This window comes from Thermobia domestica, chromosome 12 (genome assembly GCF_964235325.1).
Source record: "Thermobia domestica chromosome 12, izTheDome1.hap1.1, whole genome shotgun sequence".
NCBI lineage: Eukaryota > Metazoa > Arthropoda > Insecta > Zygentoma > Lepismatidae > Thermobia > Thermobia domestica.
Genome location: NC_137465.1, coordinates 106,667,627 through 106,686,935, shown reverse-complemented (window position 1 = coordinate 106,686,935; position 19,309 = coordinate 106,667,627). Strand labels below are relative to the sequence as shown.

Sequence of the window (19,309 nt, the reverse complement as noted above, 5' to 3'; positions counted from 1 at the left end):
GTTGTGTAACAACAGTAGTGCCAATATTGTAAAGGCCATTGTTGACTTGAGTGATTTCCAACATTTGAGCTGTTTCGGTCATACTTTAAATATTGGAGTGAACAAAGCCCTTGAGCTACATCCAGTCAATGAAGTTATTAGGTAACTTCGTAAACTTACTTGTTAGACAAATTACGAGTCGCAGCAGCAAAATGAGACGTGCGCTGCAAGAAGAGCAAGATGCATTAGGCCTCCCGCGCAAAGTACTTCCGTCATGCACGCCAACAAGGTGGTGGTATACTCTTCCTTTGATACAGGTAGCTTTAACAAATCAAGAAGCAATAGCAAAATTTCTGTCCCGAACAAAACATAAAAACCTTATCCTTCAGAACAAAGAAATAGAATTATTAAATATGATGATGACCCTATTATCGCCCTTACAAATGCTTTGTGACAGTATGTCAGCTGAAACATCGGTTACAGCGTCGGGCATATGGCCATTATATGAACAAATCTTAAAAGATTTTCAAATCGAAGAATCTCAACAGATAGAAGATACATCACAACAAGACGAAGCAAGTACACAGGAAACACATTTTTCGCTCACTCAAAGAAATTGAAAGAAGCATGAAAATGGAAATTTTATCTCCGTTGCAATCCCGATACGAGGAGGATGAAGAAAGCAGAATACTGTTGAAAATGTGTACATTCTTAGATCCCAGGTTTAAAGATCATTTGGGTAAAGATACTGAGATAATAAAAGGTAGAGTACTGAATGAGTTGAGATTTATTCCAGCAGGAAGTCCTAAAAAACATGATCGAGGGAATGTTGGTACTAAAGGATTTGACAGTTACCTAAAACGAAGGAAATTTGGTGACAGGAACGATAAAGAAGACAGTCAAATAGAAGAATTAAACCGATACCTAAGTCTTGGGGATGCAGATTTGGAGGAAGAGAAACTTGTTTGGTGGAATAGCCATTCCCACCATCTTCCAAGATTAACAAAATTAGCGAGAAAATATTTGTGTATTCCTGCTACGAGCGTGCCAAGTGAGAGAGTTTTCAACTGTGGTGGCAATGTAGTGACAGATTATAGAGCATCTCTTACCGCTGAGCATGCTGAACAGTTAATATTTCTGTCCATGAACAAAGCTATTGTCCCAAAATAATTTTAAAATGCTATTTAATATAAGCTAAATGTTCTCATTGTTTCACATTATTGACTTAGTATAACAGGGGATTCATAAATCAACACCTGACTTTTAAAGGTGCGATGGCCGAAATGAAATGAAGGTGCGATAAATTTAACTCTTTTAGGATTTCCCCTTTCTCAGGTAAATTTTATACTTTATACTTTATTTTATACTTTTACAGCTACTGCTTCCTTACTATTTATCGTAGGATCATGGTTCATACCTCGTTTTCTGTTTTAGGATAAAGCATACTTTCCAACGGTACCACTCGATTGTGCGTATTATACACCGGAAACGGAAAAAGCGGGAGACTTTTCGAAAAGAAATCGAAATTTTTGCGCCCCTCTGGCCCAAGCCTGGGTTCACGTAGGGATCTGAAATATTATTTTATAAAATACGTTGTTGTGTTCATAATACGTGTGCAAAATTTCAATCTTGTATCTTGAAAACTAAGGTCAGGAGAAATTTTTGAAAGACTGAAGGTAATCCATTCTTCTCGTGTATATATATATATATATATATATATATATATATATATATATATATATATATATATATATATATATATATACTATACTTCAAAAATATACTGTTTATTATTACTTGACCAACAGTCATGGTTCAAACGCCATTTTCTTCAGTATAATGAGCCCTTTCCAACTGTACCACTCACATGTTCGTATCATACACCTGAACCGTAAAATTCGGGAAAAACCCGCATTTTTTTTTTTTTTGAAAAATCCAGCCAAAACACTTTGCCCCTCGGAACCGGACCTGCGTTTATGTAGAGATCTGAAGCTTTTTTCTTATGTATATACATAATACGTGTGCAAAAGTTCAATCTTGTATCTTGAAAACAAAGGGCGGAAAAAATTGTTGAAAGTCTGAATTTAGGCCCTATATAGGCCTATATTTACACACACACACACACACACACACACACACATATATATATATATATATATATATATATATATATATATATATATATATATATATATATATATATATATATATATATATATTGTGCAACAGTCATGGCTCATTTTCTTTGGTATATCGAGCCCTTTCCAACGGTACGATTTACATGTCCGTATCATACACCTGAACCGGAAAAATCGGGGAAAACCGGAAATTTTTCATTAAAAAATCGCCCTCTCGGAACACTTGCTTCCCTCGGCCCCAGGCCCGGTTTCACGTAGGGATCTCAAAAAATATATATATTCAGAAGAAATTTGCAGAGGTACACATAATTCATATGTAAAGTTTCAATCTGATATCTTGAAAAATAAAGACGTGATTTTTTTTAACTTGCCTTAAGAAAAAAGGAAAAACGCCCCTCCGCCCCCACTTGGCGCCGCCAAGTTGATCATCCGGTTCCAAAACGCATCTGGGGTGTTCTTAGGGCCATCATTGACTTGACCAATAAGAAAACGGCTTAAATACTTATTATAGAACCTAAATAAACGGTCAAAGGCGATACTACGCCATAGTAACAGAAGTCGCTATAAATCTTAAAAGAGTTAAGCTACTGAGAAAGGTATAGTTACTAGTGTCATAACTGTATAGATGTATCTACATATTGTTAAAATAACATTTTCTTAGGTTTCATAACGTTAATAATACAAAAATGTTTCAACTAATACATTATTTGAACAAATGTTTCAATTGATATAGTTCATAAGATTCATAATATTTCGTATTTAAAATGTCGTTTGTACAGTATAACATTCCCTTAGTTTTCTAATGTTACATGTTAAATATGTGTAATGTATATTATTATTATTATGTTATTTGTATAAAATTTCCTTATGCTTAATAGTGATAAGTAGTTTTTATTTTAATTTGTAGTTAACGTACATTTTCATTCTATCTTTTATGTATATCCAAGTAAAATAACCAGACTGAAAAATGCTATTTGAATTTATTTTTATTTTCAAAAGTAGAATTTTGTAGTAGAACTAATTTACACATACAATCAGATTTAATGGCAACCATCAAATATATACGATACTAGCAGCGTTCACCCCGCTTCGCTGGGGTCACCCCGGAACGCAATAAACTTTGTTACTTAGATAATTTTTACTTTTTCGCTTTCAAGTGATATGATAAAAACCATAGAAGATTGCAGTAAATGTTAACATTATATCGCCTGTCATTTATGTTAACCCGCCGAGTGACACGGTCATGTGGGTTGCATATAAATACGGTTAGATTTAGCTATGATGAGCTAACAAAGGATTTCTACGTTATGGACACTTGAATGGTCAATTATCTCAAGACACTGGTAATTGAAAATTAAAGTGATATGATAAAAACCATCTAGGGTCCAAATCTTAATAACCCCCCAAAAATGAAAGAAATTGGTTCAGCCGTATTAGCGTGATGAGCTAACAAAGGATTTGTACGTTCTCTTTTATATATATAGATTATTTCGTTCCATAACTGAGTACCATGTTCCGAAAAGCATTAAACAAAGTGTACAATGATAGTATTGGATTTGAGGTAATGCATTTTTTTTTTTTTTACCTTTTTGTAAATTAATTGTAATAATGTATATTTGAATCAATAATGATAGTATTGGATTTGAGGTAATGCATATTTTTTAGTTTTTGTAAATTAATTGTAATAATGTATATTCTAATCAATGGAAATTTATACGAAATTTAAGTAGCATTGACCAATATCTTTAAACAGAATAAGGTTTTTTTTTTGTCTGTTTATTTGTTTTATTGATCATATGAACAGATAGATTATAAGGGTAACAGTCCGCTACTATGTAAAGCTGTACGATTATGATAGTTTTTTTTTTTTAATGTAGAAACTAAAATTAAAGGTTTCTTTAAATTAAATTAAAGAAACATGAGAGGATTAAAATTCTATTGATATGGCATTTCATTATTACTTTGTGTTGAAACCTAGATTGTCTATTTCTCCACTGTTTTTACAAATATTAATTACAATTATTATAAATATATGAATGTTTCTTATATTCTATTTTCAATTCTCCATTAATTTAGATTTATTATATTTTTATTTCTTCTTTATAGTAATACAAAATACATTTAACACTAAGGAAAGTTTATTTTTTATGTATTAAAAAAAGATAGCATGGCATAACAGTTAATGTTTGTGTGTAATAGCATTATGCAAGGCTTACATTATGAAAAACTATTTACTATCAGCTAGTTACGGAATCAACTATGTATGTGAGCTCCGAACCACGTTTTTATTGAAAAGTTTCCATTTTCCAAATACAAGAAATTAAAAACTAAGAAAGTTATGAGGGAGAAGAACTATTCTCTCCCTCAGAAGAAGCAATTTCAATTAAACTTCGCAATTTCAATTATTAAATTAAACATATAACTTTACAACCTGGAAACAAGAGAGACCCCCTAGCTTCCCAAGGAGGCGAGTTGAAAGAGCGTTAAATGCAAAAATAATGAGAAACGACCGGTATTACTGTCGAATTCATAGTTATTTTAGGTCGCTGAGTTGAACATTGACACTCGATGTCGTTTAAATTTCAGTTAAGCCCTCAAGACCCCCTAACACCCCTATGGTTGGAGTGGCAAGAGGTGACATGTAAAAATAACCGGAAACTACCGATATTAGTGTCGAATCCATAGTTTTCGTGGTAAACCGTGTAAACAATCGTTGAAATGTGTATCGTAAGGGGAATTGGGGGTTCAATTATTTTCATAAACTTACTCTGATCGTGCGAAGAACGAGCATTTCAGCTGCGTTTTGAAAACCTGGCTTCTAAACATCAAGGAGTACGAGGGTGGAATAATAGCAGAGGAATGTCAGTTTAAGTGTGCAAGTAAATATGTGGGTAACGAACATGAAACTCGCAACTTATGTATTCACCGTGGTTCTAAATTTTCCATTTTCTTTATGTCATTTTGAAGCCAGACAGGGAAGGAACTAGTTGATACTTTTTCCGTATTGCACTGGTGGCCCAGCTAGCAACCATGTATAAATGTCATAGAACCTGCCTTTGGGGAACATTAAAAAGACAAGAACCAATAAATGAAGTGTTTAAATTTTGTTCAATGAGTACCATGGCTAAGAACTTTCCGCTCCGCAAAAGGACGGAGTATAGCCACCACTGACAACGTGTGAAAGGAAGTAAGTTTCATCATTATATCTGCCTGAGTTGATGTCTATCTCATAGTCATGTTATTTGAAGATTCCAGTTTCTGAACTTTTGTAATTATGAAATCAAGGAACTCTAAAATTTCAAAATCCAGTTACTTGGTTCTACAATTTCGATTGCCATGACTCAGAAATTTCAACATTCCGAGATTCTGATAGAAATTCCGGAATTACGAGTTTTCGAAATTCCGAAATTTCGGACTGAAGTTCCGGAATTCCGAGATTCATGCATTCCGAAATTTCGGAATGAAGTTCCGGAATTCCGAAATTCCGAGATTCCGCAATTCCGAGATTTCGAATTTTTCGGAGTGAACTTACATAATTCCGGAATTCCAAAATTCCGAGATTCCGGAATTCCAAAATTCCGAGATTCCGGAATTCCAAAATTCCGAGATTCCGGAATTCCGAAATTCCGGAATTCCGTAATCTCGGAATTCCGGAATGAGAAAATTTTTAATTCCGATTCCGGAATTAAGATTTTCATTCCGAAATATTCCGGAATTCCGGAATCCGGAACACCCCTAGGTGCAAGCCACCTCCAAGAAAAACACAACAACACCATAACAACACCACCTCCGAATTTTACTGTTGGCACTACACACGCTGACAGATTACGTTCACCGGGCATTCGCCATACCCACACCCTGCCATCGGATCGCCACATTGTGTACCGTGATTCGTCACTCCACACAACGTTTTTTCACTGTTCAATCGTCCAATGTTTACGCTCCTTACACCAAGCGAGGCGTCTTTTGGCATTTACCTGCGTGATATGTGGCTTATGAGCAGCCGCTCGACCATCCAAGTTTCTCACCTCACGCCTAACTGTCCACAGTACTTGGAGTGGATTCTGATGCAGTTTGGAATTCCTGTGTGATGGTCTGGATAGATGTCTGCCTATTACACTTTACGACCCTCTTCAACTGTCGACGGTCTCTGTCAGTCAACAGAGGAGGTCGGCCTGTACGCTTTTGTGCTGTACCACGTGTCCCTTCACGTTTCCACTTCACTATCACATCAGATACAATGGACCTAGGGATGTTTAGGAGTGTGGAAATCTCGCGTACAGACTTCTGACAAGTGACGCCCAATCACTTGACCACGTTCGAAGTCCGTGAGTTCCGCGGAGTGCCCCATTCTGCTTTCTCACGATGTCTAATGACTACTGAGGTCGCTGATAATGATTAGCTGGCAGTAGTTGGCAGCACAATGCACCTAATATGAAAACCTATGTTTTTGGGGGTGTCCGGATACTTTTGATCACTTTTGATACTTTTGAGTATATTTGCTGTCCGACTCTGCCAGGGACAGGTTCGGTTTGTATGTGGTACTTTATTTCTCGGGAGCTACTGGCCGGATCAACGAAATTTGAACAATTAGCTCATGATCTAAGAAATATAGTTCATTATATTTGATGTCCGAGCTCGGCCAGGAACAGGCTCAGCTCGGCTTGTATGTGGTACTTTATATCTCGGTAACTACTGACCGAGTTTGAACGAAATATGGTGGGCAAGTAGCCCAACGTCTGAGGGATAAAGATGGCTATATTTGATGGATGACCTCGGCCAGGGACAGGTTCAGTTCGGCAGCAGAAGTCGTACGGCTATTCCACGGTTTTGCACTTCGGGAGCTTCAGAGTTCGGTTTACTTCAGCTTGGTAAAATCATGAAGTATCACACCAGTTCGTAGATTTATAAATCAGTGAAGAATTTACTTATGAAATATGAATACACAGAAGTTCTACGAAAACTTCGTCCAAAGAAAACTCACCTCATCACTAAAGCACCGTGCTGGCTTCTTAAGAAATGATTTATACTACCTAGGTATATTCTACATTATGAAATATTTATACATTAAATACTATCAAAATCATTTGAGCCATTTTCGAGAAAATTATCAGAAAAGTACATACCTGCACTAGTAAACCAACTTTTCTGAAATTTGGTGAGAAAAATTAATTACATTATATTGGGCAGTCGTTAATGAAATATTATTTATAAAATGTAACAAAATAGTTAGTGACATTTTAGAGAAACTCTAGGCTTTAGATTTTCGCCTTTATTAACATACATTTAGTTTTAAATGTAGGAGGAAAAATCGAAACACCGATTTGGAGATTCCAATTAAAACTGTAAGTTTGAAATTTGGTTTCAATTTATTGAGCTGTAAGGTCTTAAGGACTGTATATATTTATCCACGAATGGGAAAATGAATATCAAAACATTACTTTTATTAATATACAGGAGCCATGACGTAAACCCGTTGAATTCTCGAATTCGATTTCTTTTTTCAGAATCACGAGATTCTTCACCTATTGTTGCTCGAAATTAAATTCACCCACATTACTAAATACTCCTTTTGGCTTTGCCTTATTTAGAGTTGTCAGTGAATCTTCATTTATGAAATATGAACAAAATCACCGGAGCCGTTTTTGAGGGAAAAAAAATCGAAAGATTCATCCTACCAGTAAACTAACTCTTCTTCATTTTCCAAGAAAAATGATTTGGCTCGAATTACATGATTGTCAGTGAGATTATTTATAAGTATGATTAGAACAACCTTAGCTCTTTTTTCTGAGAAAATGTTTAAAAAGAGGGGAAAAAAGTTGACAACCACTTCTTGCTTCTTTTCAACAGAAATGATTAATGTTATATTGTAGGATTCTTAATGAAATATTGATTTACGAAATACGAGCAACATTCTTACAGCCGCAGTTCTTGACAATATCGTAATTTCTGATTTTCACTCTCCAGTAACTCACTCTTTTTACTATAGAGAAAAAATCCGAACTTCCTCTAGAGAATCTCCTAAAGACTTACAAACTGGTCTCAATATATTAGAAGAGGGACCAGATGGATAACCTTTTCGTTACGTAAGGGCCATGTGAAATCTCAAAGTAGATTTTTCCATTATAGCAAAGCTTTCTTCACTACTCCTGCCACTCGAAAATAGAACAGGAACAGCCCGGTATCGGGATTTGGCGCCCTCATCGCCCAGTTCTTTGGAACTGCAGTCAGCCATTAGTCCTCCAGGTTGGGGGTTGCGCCGGGCTGATTACCCGGCATTTAAAACCTCGGATTGAGCATTGTAGAAAGAAAAGCCTCGGATGTGGACTACCTTTTGTGAATGCCAACCTTGCTACGGCCTGTTTGATAAATGCGTTTGTGGTTTTCAAGACGCATGGACCTGGAGCAATGGGATGGAGGGGTGAAGTGCATGCGCATCCAGCAGGAATGGATGGAGTGGTGCTCTGAATGGTTGGTGGGAGTCTTGGGAAGTGGATGATCTGTGTACGTTTTGCACCATCTGGGGGTGGACGTGCACATATCCCTACCTGTTGTCGTGTGTGTCCGGTGCTTGTGTTATCTGGTGTCCAAGTCTTTTAAAATATGTATAAAAAATAAAATAAGAACTATTAAAACAAAATAATAATAATAACAATAATAATAATAATAGTAATAATAATAATAAACAAAGAAAAAATCTGCACATTTTCTTCTTTTGAGAGGTGGTGGAGTCTTTTGTTGTTCTTTTAGTTCACTGTTTTTCCTTTTAGTTCCAATTGTTCTTTTTCTGGGGCTATGCGTTTCTGTCGACGGGAATGGTTTTCTTCCACTCCCATTTCCTTGACTGCGTCGGTCCCACGTTGATCCTACGGTGAGGGCGTACTTATGGGATAGCCAGGGAAGCAGCTAAGTTTTCGCAAGCGCTCCGATGTGAAGTTTCGACGTTCACACACGTTTTTCCTTTATAAATGTATATTTAATATCAATTTCATATGGCTACTAAAAAGGTCTTTAAAATCGGATCCGGCCTCACCCTCTCGGAAAAAGCCCAAACCAAATTAAAACGAGACATTCTCAAATTTCAGATAACGTGGAAAAGACAAATATCGTGATGCCTATTGTCTGATATCTTGTAATTACGGATAAAGATGCTGATAGTGCCAATGCTGAAGTACATTGTCAGAGTGCTATTAAGGGCTTGTCCCCATTCCTCATTAATAAAGTTATTACCTATAACGCCAAACACGTTAAAGATATCAAGAAATTACGGAATGGCACTTTTATTGGTGGAAACGGTCGACAACAGGCAAACAGCAAAACTACTCAAATTAATTACCATTGGACACTTCCACGTATTGGTAGAACCCCATCGTCTACTGAACGTCTCTCGAGGTGTGATATCAACTTGGGACCTTCTAAATGCCAGCGAGGAGATTAAATTGGAGCTGGCTGACTTGCACCAAAAGTAAGAAGTCAAGTGAACTCTCTGTTACTCAGTCACTAATTCTTATTTTCAGTTTGCCTACACTTCCGAACTACGTGAAGGCTGGTTTTTATCGACTTAAGGTCCGTCTCTATATTCCCAGTTCCCAGAGCTGTTTCAAACGCCAATACTTCGAGCATACCAGCACTTTATGTAATGCAAATGCTGCTCTGTACGCGAACTGAGGCCATGGTAGTCATGGTGTGGAATCTTCTACAGAGGCTAAGTCCTTTTGTGTCAATTGCAAGGGTAAGCGTTCTGTTTGATCTCGAAACTATCCAGCCTTTCGACGTGAGAAATGTATCCGAGAGTTAATGGTTGTTGAGATGATCCCTTCTTCGCTTTTTGTGCCATTGTGGCAACCCAGACGTTCGATGTTTCCACCAAAACAGATCTTGTTCCCGACGAAAGTCCAGAAATTCATACCCCAGTTGCATCGACTAGCGAACTTCCAACACGCCACGTAAAAATATTTCTGCTATTGTTTCAGGCTGTCTTCGGTGAGATCCATCTCCTCGCCGATCACCTTATACGGCCGGCCAAAATATCAGCCTCTTCGTAAGCCACCACCTTCAGCTTCTTTGATATCTAATATGGTGAAAAACAACTTGATGGATATTGAGTGGACGGTAGTTAGCTCACCCGGAAAGGTTCGCTTGAAACGATTTTTTTAAAATTCTTTTAATATTGTTGTTACGGGGACAAACAGCCTCGTTGCTGACGCCTCCATTAAACCCCAAATCAACTGAATGGAACAGAACTTGCATCAATAATTATTTAACTTACTATGGAGATAGTAGACTTAAAATGGAGCAAGTTAAAGTAACAATTGAGTACAAGTTGTAATTTAACGTATGTGATTTTACAGGACAACAGGAGCGCTTCCTTGTATCTAACTGGAAGAATTTACCTTGCATTATAAAATTTAATTTTATTAATTCTTACCTCAAAATATCTTCAATATGAATCACAAGAAGCTGAACGCTCATATCATCGACAGGAATCCATGGTAGAGACTTGATTAGTTTTGCTGCAAGTGAAGAAATGTACAGATCTTAGAAATAAATTACCAACATTATATCTAACATTATGTGCCACTATATTATATTACGATAAAAAAAAATATAATATGTTTCCTGTTAAATTTAATTAAAATAATCACAGAAATGTTGTTGATATCAAAATATGAAATAATAATAAATACGGTACAACCATGCTTATAACAACAAGTACCCACCTTGCAGTAAAAATACTTCTATTTACAGTTTGGTAAGTAGCTTTGGTGAGAAAATTCGGAAAAATTAAACTGCCTGACAGCCGATGAAAGACTGTGGCTGGTGTCAGTCTGAATCGAAAAATAACTTTTGTATCTGGTATTGAATACCTTTTAATATTTTTGAGTTAAATCCAAGAAGTGTTGAAGTAGAGTTTTTCTAAAGGATGTTTTTTAGAGGCAAAAAACTAAACTGGCAACACTGTTTTCTGTGACCGCTGATATTACAGTTCTCGAATAGGTTAGTTTGGTTATTTGAGGTTAGTTTGGTTTGGAAATTCATAATAAATAGACTCCCGCCAGAGCAACGTTTGGAAATTGTGCAAATTTATTTTGAAAACCATGTTCAATTCAACAAACTCATCGTTCATTACGTGCATTTTACGGTGTTCATAATCGTCCAACAGAGTAATTAATTCGCGAAGTCATGGATCGTTTTCGCAATATGTTTACTCTAAATGATAATATGCATCCCGTAAGACAGTGAATACAAATGCAAGTATAGCGTTAATACACAGTAATTAAATTAGGGATGGCCAGAACCGGTTTTAGGCTCTGAACGAATCCGGTTCCAGAACCGGGTTTTCGGGTCCAAGTCTGGAACCGGTTCACAAGATCCGGTTCCGGAACGAACTTTTCCGAACCAAGTCTGGAACCGGTTCCTCGCGGAACCAGTTCCGCCGGAACCGAAACTTTGTGGCTATCCCTATGCTAAGCTAAACCCCAGCTGCTGGCAGGCTGTGAACAGTGTGCTAGATGAAATGATGCAAGCGACAGGCAGGCACCCAAGCGGTGGCCGCTTGTCTCATTTGGCTAAACAGACTGGGTAACTGGCAAACTCATTAGCTGAACAGGCAAACTCATTTTGCTAAACTCCTACTGAAGGACCAAAATTTTTTTCTGGGGGGCACAAGCGCTTGGTTGTCTTTGCAGTGTTCTGAAGGTAAACTTTGTGCCTCCTTTACGGGCCTTTGGGCGGCTTTTGGATCCAGGTCTGGAACCGGTTCCTAAGGTCTGGTTTCGGAACCGAGTTTTCAGATTGAGGTCTGGAACCGGTTCCTAAGATCCGGTTCTGGAACCAGGTTTCCGGATTGAGGCCTGGAACCGGAACTTGTGGCCATCCGTAAATTAAATATATAAAGCGGAGCGTAATGTGCTCTTTTTTCCCCCTCCCAACTCCCTTATGCCAATAGCCACCCGACATCCAGCACATGTATTTTCATTCTTTCTACATGTCATTTTAATTCTGCACCGAACAAATTTACAAACAAGAAAAATCGTACATTGTTTTCCGTACATGGCATCTTCATTGCATGACATAGAATTAGGGTAAAAAAGGGAATTATATTACAAGTTTTTTAACTGAGTATAGAGTTGTGTGATTTCCTCATCTATAGACATAATCTCTTTCTTTTTTAGCGAAACTGCTCTACGGATATAGCATTTGACTTTGTCAACAAAGTAAAGCAAGATTTCTGTTCTGCTTCAGTTTCCAATGCCTCATTTGTTTCCATCAATTTCCCCCTTTTTTTTTTTTTCTCGCTGCAGCTACTGTACATTTTCACTTATCTCTTTCCTCTTGCTCTGCCATATAACGCTGCCCTGCACAGAAGGCATGATGCAGCATTTCATTCGTGATGTTGATTAAAGTAAGGTCTTTATGGGAAATGTTATCATACACCAATCTCAAACCGACCAATGACTTCTTCATATTTTCAACATCTTTATTTATGCTGTAGCTTTGTTCGACAGCAGCCTGTTCATGAGAAAACCAGAAGCTTCTTTATGATTAATAAAAAAGTTCTTCCGAACCATTTAACAGTTTTGTGTAAAAGCAATCCAGTCTGTCAGGGTCTAACTTATTCTCAGCAAGTGCATCTTTAAACTGCTCAGTAAATTTTCAATACAAAACAAACAGTCGATCACATTCTTTGGGTGTAGCCGATTTCTTCTTCAACAGTGACAGGGCACCACGGAACTTTATGGATGACACATTGTCTGGATCTAGGCATGTAAGGTCTCTCACAAGCCCATATTTCATTGGACTCTTCAGTATGACATACAAGAGCAATTTGCACAGGAATGTCTGGCATTCAACTCCAAACTGGAGTTTTTCCCTTTCAGTAACGTTTCTCTCTTTGGTTGCACTATGGAGACTTTGTAAAGTTGCAAATCCCAAGTCCACATTTGATGCACTCACTATGTTGCTCTTTGATGAGGTGAATTGTGATAATTTAGCAGCAGACGACAATGTCCCAAGAACAAATTTCTGTATGAATATGCGTGCTACTTTCATTCCAACTTCATACAAATCTTTAGCCAAGAATGGAACCAGAGCTTCATCACTTTGGTACCGCAAGTTTCTTTGGTATAGCAAGGAACTGAGTTTCAGTCAGCCTCGATTTGACCGTGTCACAAATAGCATTTATATGAAATTTTACTGAAGAGCAAGTACTGTTGCGAAAATAGACTGATTACGGAGGATTAATACTGGTACAAAGCACAGTTTCTGGAGGATAGTGCTAGTAAAGACAGCATCCAAGAATGGGTTGATAGACTAGTGGATGAAAGAAAAGAGGTCTCCCAGCCAACTACTCTGTTGGGAGAAAGAAAGCCCACCAACCACCCACACATGCAGAATCATGACAAATTATTATTCAGCACAAAAACAGGAATAGCAACCAATTAAAGTCTTCATTATAATTATGAAAAATATGACATTCACTATTTCTGTAAATTTCAAGAACAGAAATGCATTTTCAAGGACTTTCCAGGATGATTCCAAAACAAGTAGGAACCCTGTTACATGTCTACGCCGAGAAACCAGAAACAACTGTGCACTTGGAAGCCAACATTCGACGCGTTACTGCCGAAATACCGTATGATTTACTGCGGAGTGTGTTAAAATTGGAACTCCAGATTATGCCATGTACACGCTAGCCTCAGTGGCCACATGCCCGAAATTATATTCAAACATTAATGTCATAAAACGATCTGTCAAATAAAGCCAATTTCATAGATATTAAAAACATTTTTCTGTATTTTATTTCAACACATAGTTCTCCACCTTTAAAAAAAAAAAAAATGAAAATTAAACTATTGAATATCAAATTTAGCCTTCAGTATTTCTTGGATTTGATCCCCATCCTCTGTTAAGGACGCTGCTGTGGTCTTGTTATCCAGCTCTCTTGTTGTGAGGAACAACCTGTACTGTATGAGCTGATCTTCCATGATGGTCTGTGGCTGTGGACCTGCCACCTACACCGGACTCAAGCCCCGGTTGCGATTCGAAGCCCTCCTTAATAGGTTTCGTCCTTCACAACCTCGGTGGTGCATAAGGACAAAAAAACTCACGGTGAATCCACTTCCCTTAAGAAAAAGGGAAAATCAATGGATATAGAAGTTACTTCGGTGATGCTGACAGTTCAAGTAGAGTTATGATTCCATTTACAATTCTAATTTTATATTGGCATAAGAAAGACGAATTAAGAGCTTGATTTACTAAAAATAATACATAATTTACCATTTTTCTTTTGCTTGTTTTTCGTAAGCGAAAGGAGCTAATGAAATGCAACTTACTACAGACATAGATGTTATTCTACAACAGAAATTATGAACCTGAAGAATTTCCAGTGTTGCCACCCATAGAAATTACAGTGTTGCCAGAATAACGTATTTCCCAAAATCTAAGTTAAGGCAGCAACTAGAGGAAAGAACTCAATTGCATTTGATTACGTTATCAAGTTGTTTTGGTATCCTGCGAACTACGATTTAAATAACATTATTATTTAATAATAGTATGCTAAATTATTTTGTTTATTGCAAAATACAACTATTATTTAAAAAGTAATTTACAGGATACCAAAACAACTTGATACGTAATCAAATGCAGTTGAGTTCGTTCCTCTAGTCGCTGCCTTAACTTAGATTTTTGGGGAAATGTTATACTGGCAACACTATAATTTCTATGGATGGCAACACTGAAAAATTTTCAGGTTCATACTTGCTATTGTAGAATGACATTATTTATGACTGTGGTAAGTTGCATTTCATTATCTCCTTTCACTTATAAAAAACAAGCAAAAGAAAAATGGTAAATTTCGTATTATTTTTAGTACGTTAAGCTCTTAAGAATAAAGATTACGGAATAATGTTAGATGTACCAAACAATGTTAGCTTTACTAGATTTACGAATTAGTTTTTATTAAGACTCAGAAACATGAATTAAATACAGAGCAGGGTAATTTAATTAAAGAAAAAGTTACGAATTCTTGATAAATCTTATTGATACTCAAGACTGACTGAACATCTTGTAATAGCAAATCCAGCAGCATTCCATTCTCTTCATGTGTGAAGCTAGCACATAGACTTTCCATCTTTTCGACGCACCACCATATGGAGTTACTGCATCAGATTCGTCCTATTGTTTTACTTATTTATTTCTATTATTATTATTATTATTATTATTATTATTATTATTATTATTATTATTATTATTATTATTCCTTTTAATCCTTGATAATGTATTTGCCATAAAACGGAATGTTGTTTTGTTGGATTACTTTAGGTTCTGGAAGCTTTCTAAAAAAAAAAATTATTATACAGATACGAAAGCCGTTTCGGTGATATGAAAGGTGTAACACAATATGTATTTTAGTTTGAAACACGAATACTACAATATTACGATTATCTTAAATGTTACTAAATCAAAACTGTTTTCATCCCTTCACCTCTTCCGCTGAGAAATAGAGTAAGCCGGTGCGCTACAAATGTTTTCCAGAAAAACCTGAAATATATAAGACTCTTGCTTCTATTATTATGTTGTACAGCTATGATAACACAAAATATATTTAATTAAAATGTAATTTTCGATCAAAATCATTAGAACAAAATCTCAGAATACAGCAGTGAAAAGAAGAGAAAGAGAGAAATAGGAGTTCGGGACAGTAAAGGGAAAAAGAGATAACGGGTTCAAAATAGAAAACAAAAGGTGCTGGAAAGTCATCTCTTTCGCCATGAGGAAGCAACATTTGGTATACTGGGCATTTTGTGAGGATCCTTGAAGACAGAAGTGCACACAAAGAAGTCCTAACCCTAATTATTACTTTCTTTAAACTAAACATAGCTATGATTATAATTTAACTTTCTCCATACTCAATTGTGTATTGACAAGAAAGTAAATAGGAAAGAGCATGACTTACAGAAAAGCCTTAATAGATGAATTACTCCATATATCTTGATCAGGGGAGTATTCTTGTGTTGCTCCAACAACTGTAAAGTAAGACAACCCATTTAAATAATTTACACATGCAAAATGATAGCACTAAATAACTTAGTACCTGTGTATACAGCATCAGAATACTACCTATTAGAACTACTTATCTACTTGGTTACAGAAATCTCATGAACAAGTACCCCAAATAATTCAGATGAGAGATTTGTAGATATGTATCTAAATTTCAGAAAGACGTTACTTTAATTTTACCCTATTTGTCCAATATTTTACTTAAGCCAAATGCATTTGCAATGCACAGCAAGTTGATTGGTTTATATTCGACCGATTTGACAACATTGATGTCAACTGTGGAGTTGCACTGAAAACATGAAATCGGTGTCGTTATTATTAGTGTGGCACCTCACATTGGATAAAGTCTACATTTATCTAATGCTTAACGGTAACATTTGGGCAATTACCGTACTTGCGCGAATTTAGGCCACACTCTCTTTCCTAAATTTTGACTTCAAAAATCATGGTGCGGCCTATAATCGAGATTTTCCCGCTCAGATCATAAATCATCAATTTAAAATGACATGTACACGTATCTTGTGGGTTGAAATTAATACCATTACAAGTTATTGCATTTACTGTTGTAAAGCATCAAAGACTTAAGAAGGAAATAGCAGAAAACATATCTTGTTCGCAGAAATTAGCATGTTCATTGGGTACCGACAACACCTTACACTGGCAGAAAAAGCACTTGTATACTTAATATTTTTACTAACAGGAATACGTATCTTTGTTATACAGTATATAATATATACGGAATATTTATATACAGTAAATGTTCTTGAAAAAAGAAAAGCAACTTTGTTTTGCAAAACTGTGTCAGCTTGTTTGTACCACCCAAATCAAGCACAATTACTTCCACCATCTCAGCATCACCAGCGTCTGATTCCTTAGCCTTAATAGACGATCCTGAGTCACCTTTAGTTATGCGAGAATTAAAGAACGGGAGGGAGAGAAATGTATCTCAAAGTACTGTCTAATAGGGTGCATCGAATTTCCACTTTTATAAAATCAACTTACCCTTAGTGATAATTTTTTTTTTTTTTTTTTTGTGAAATGGGATCCATATAACGTGTAAAAAATTGTAAGTCGATTGGTCTATATCTTTAGGTGCTACTAACGGCCGAAAATTTTAAAATTTTGTTAAAAAATAAATGTTATTTTAAAAAAATGTAAAATGGTTATCCTATGTGGTTTTGTTTCTGTAAAATGTCTATATTTTACGTGAATAAATTTTCAGTTTGATGAGTCAGGTGCCACCAGTGGCTTAAAATATGGACAATTGTGTCCCTTTTTTCATTTCTTAAAATTAAGTTGCGTTGTTTGTGATTCATCTGGATCGTTAATTAGATAAGAAAGATTTTGTTTTACATCTGCAGCTCTTTGCTTATTTCCAAACATTAATTATGGAAATAACCCAGAACTCACCATGAGGAGGTGGCTGCAGTTCGAGTTTCGCCCACCCTCATATACTAATGTTGCATATGGTAGTGGAAGTTCATATTCTTACTCTTTTACCTCAAATTTTTATTATTATTATTATTAAATTCTGGTATGTTTTTTTCTTGACTATAGTGTTGCTAGGACAAATCTATGTCATGCTTCTTGCCCACATACCGCTGATGCCACTTGTCATCAACTTCACCATTTTTTCTACAGCGCGAGTGTGACAGGGTAAGGTTGTAATAGATTCATCAGCCATTGGAGCCGTCTTTACATTTTCTCTTAGCTTCTGCAGGCTCAAGTGTTTTGTCAGTGGTGGCTCCATCAGCGTGCATGTTGACCAATTAATCATATCAACATAGTTTGTCGCTTCTAAAGTTTATTTCAGGGACGACGAATTCTCGTACCGGTACGCGATCACCAGGTTGGGTCGTTTGTCTTGCTTTTAGGACTCGCCTCCAGCCAAGCTCTCGTACTTCAGCATCTTGGTCAATCAACATTAATAGAAGTAGGTTCTCAGGATGGCCGTACCACACATTTCTACGGATCACTGGATGAATTTTCCTGTATTTCGCTTCCGTGTGTCGAGAAGTCGTGATAAGTTGCCACAAATGACGAGCTCCTTCTGCACACGATGGATTACGGATCACAGTAAACCAGAGTGGCGCATAGACCATCATGATGTACTGGACGATGGTTTTAAGTTCATTAGTGCTTTCTTTTGTTCCTACGTACAAACATAAGACTCTATTTGCTGTAGTTAGCCATCTGGATTGATGAATTTTACCAGGCTTCATGTGAGCTAACCCAACGGGGCATTCTTTTGAAGAAACCGCTTGGCAGATATTCAGCAAATATTTTTGATCCGTGCTTAACGAATCCTCAGTGAAGTTGAGTTCCCAGTTTACTGGAACGGGCTGAAAACTCTGGAGTGGCAACTCTTCGCAGGTTGGAAGTGCTGATCCTATTGGTCCTCTAAATGTATTTGGTCCAGTAGACTTGCCATCTATGAATTCAACCAAATGTCTAAATGCGAGCTCATTCGTGTGTATCATACAGACGATTCTCTGAAGGGGTTTGTTCAGGACGACTTCAATATGTACCATCGCACCATTCTTTTGATCAGTGTTGGTAGCAGTACCGTGGCAACCCAAAAAACCCCAAAACAAGGGGATATTTACATGAACAAAGAACTTTGTGATGGCAACCCGTACGCTCTCTTCTCTTCCAGATGAAGGAGAGACGTGGCCAAGATAGTTCGATCCTGGCTTCTGCAGCAGGACGTAGTGATCTTCTTTCATTATTCGGTGGTTGATACCGTCTTTAGTCTCAAGGGTGAGTCTGATTCTTTCTTCCATCGAAGTATAACGCTTTTACTTTGGTCGATTTGAGTGATGCACTCGCCTCTTCAACGATGGCGTTTCCTAAGGATTTCTTCTCTCTCCGAATCTTGCTTTTGTCGATCACCTTCTGCTTATGAACTGGGGTAACCAGTCCGATATCTACCAAAAGCGAAGCGATAATTGCGGCCTTGCGGTCTGATATATTACATCTATATACTGCATTGGAGAACGTGGGCAACCTAACTTTCATTTGTTTAGAAGGGCTAGTCTTCTTTCTTTTAAGCGCAGGACGAAACTTGACAGTGGAATCTGACTCTTCTCCCGTTCATTTTGTCAAGGGACACTATCGTTTTGTCTTCCGGA

At 36.8% G+C, this 19,309-nt stretch overlaps 1 protein-coding gene across 3 annotated transcripts in view; it reads right to left on the bottom strand.

The window, feature by feature from the left end:
- Positions 1 to 19,309, bottom strand: part of LOC145666580 (mortality factor 4-like protein 1) — a 122,974-nt gene that overhangs the window by 17,570 nt on the left and 86,095 nt on the right. For all 3 annotated transcript variants that reach the window (XM_081733946.1, XM_081733945.1, XM_081733947.1), the window contains 2 exons: positions 16,075 to 16,144; positions 10,546 to 10,630 (listed from right to left, as the gene is read on the bottom strand). In XM_081733946.1, coding sequence (XP_081590072.1) covers positions 10,546 to 10,630; positions 16,075 to 16,144 — 155 coding nt within the window. The remainder of the gene's footprint in view (positions 1 to 10,545; positions 10,631 to 16,074; positions 16,145 to 19,309) is intronic.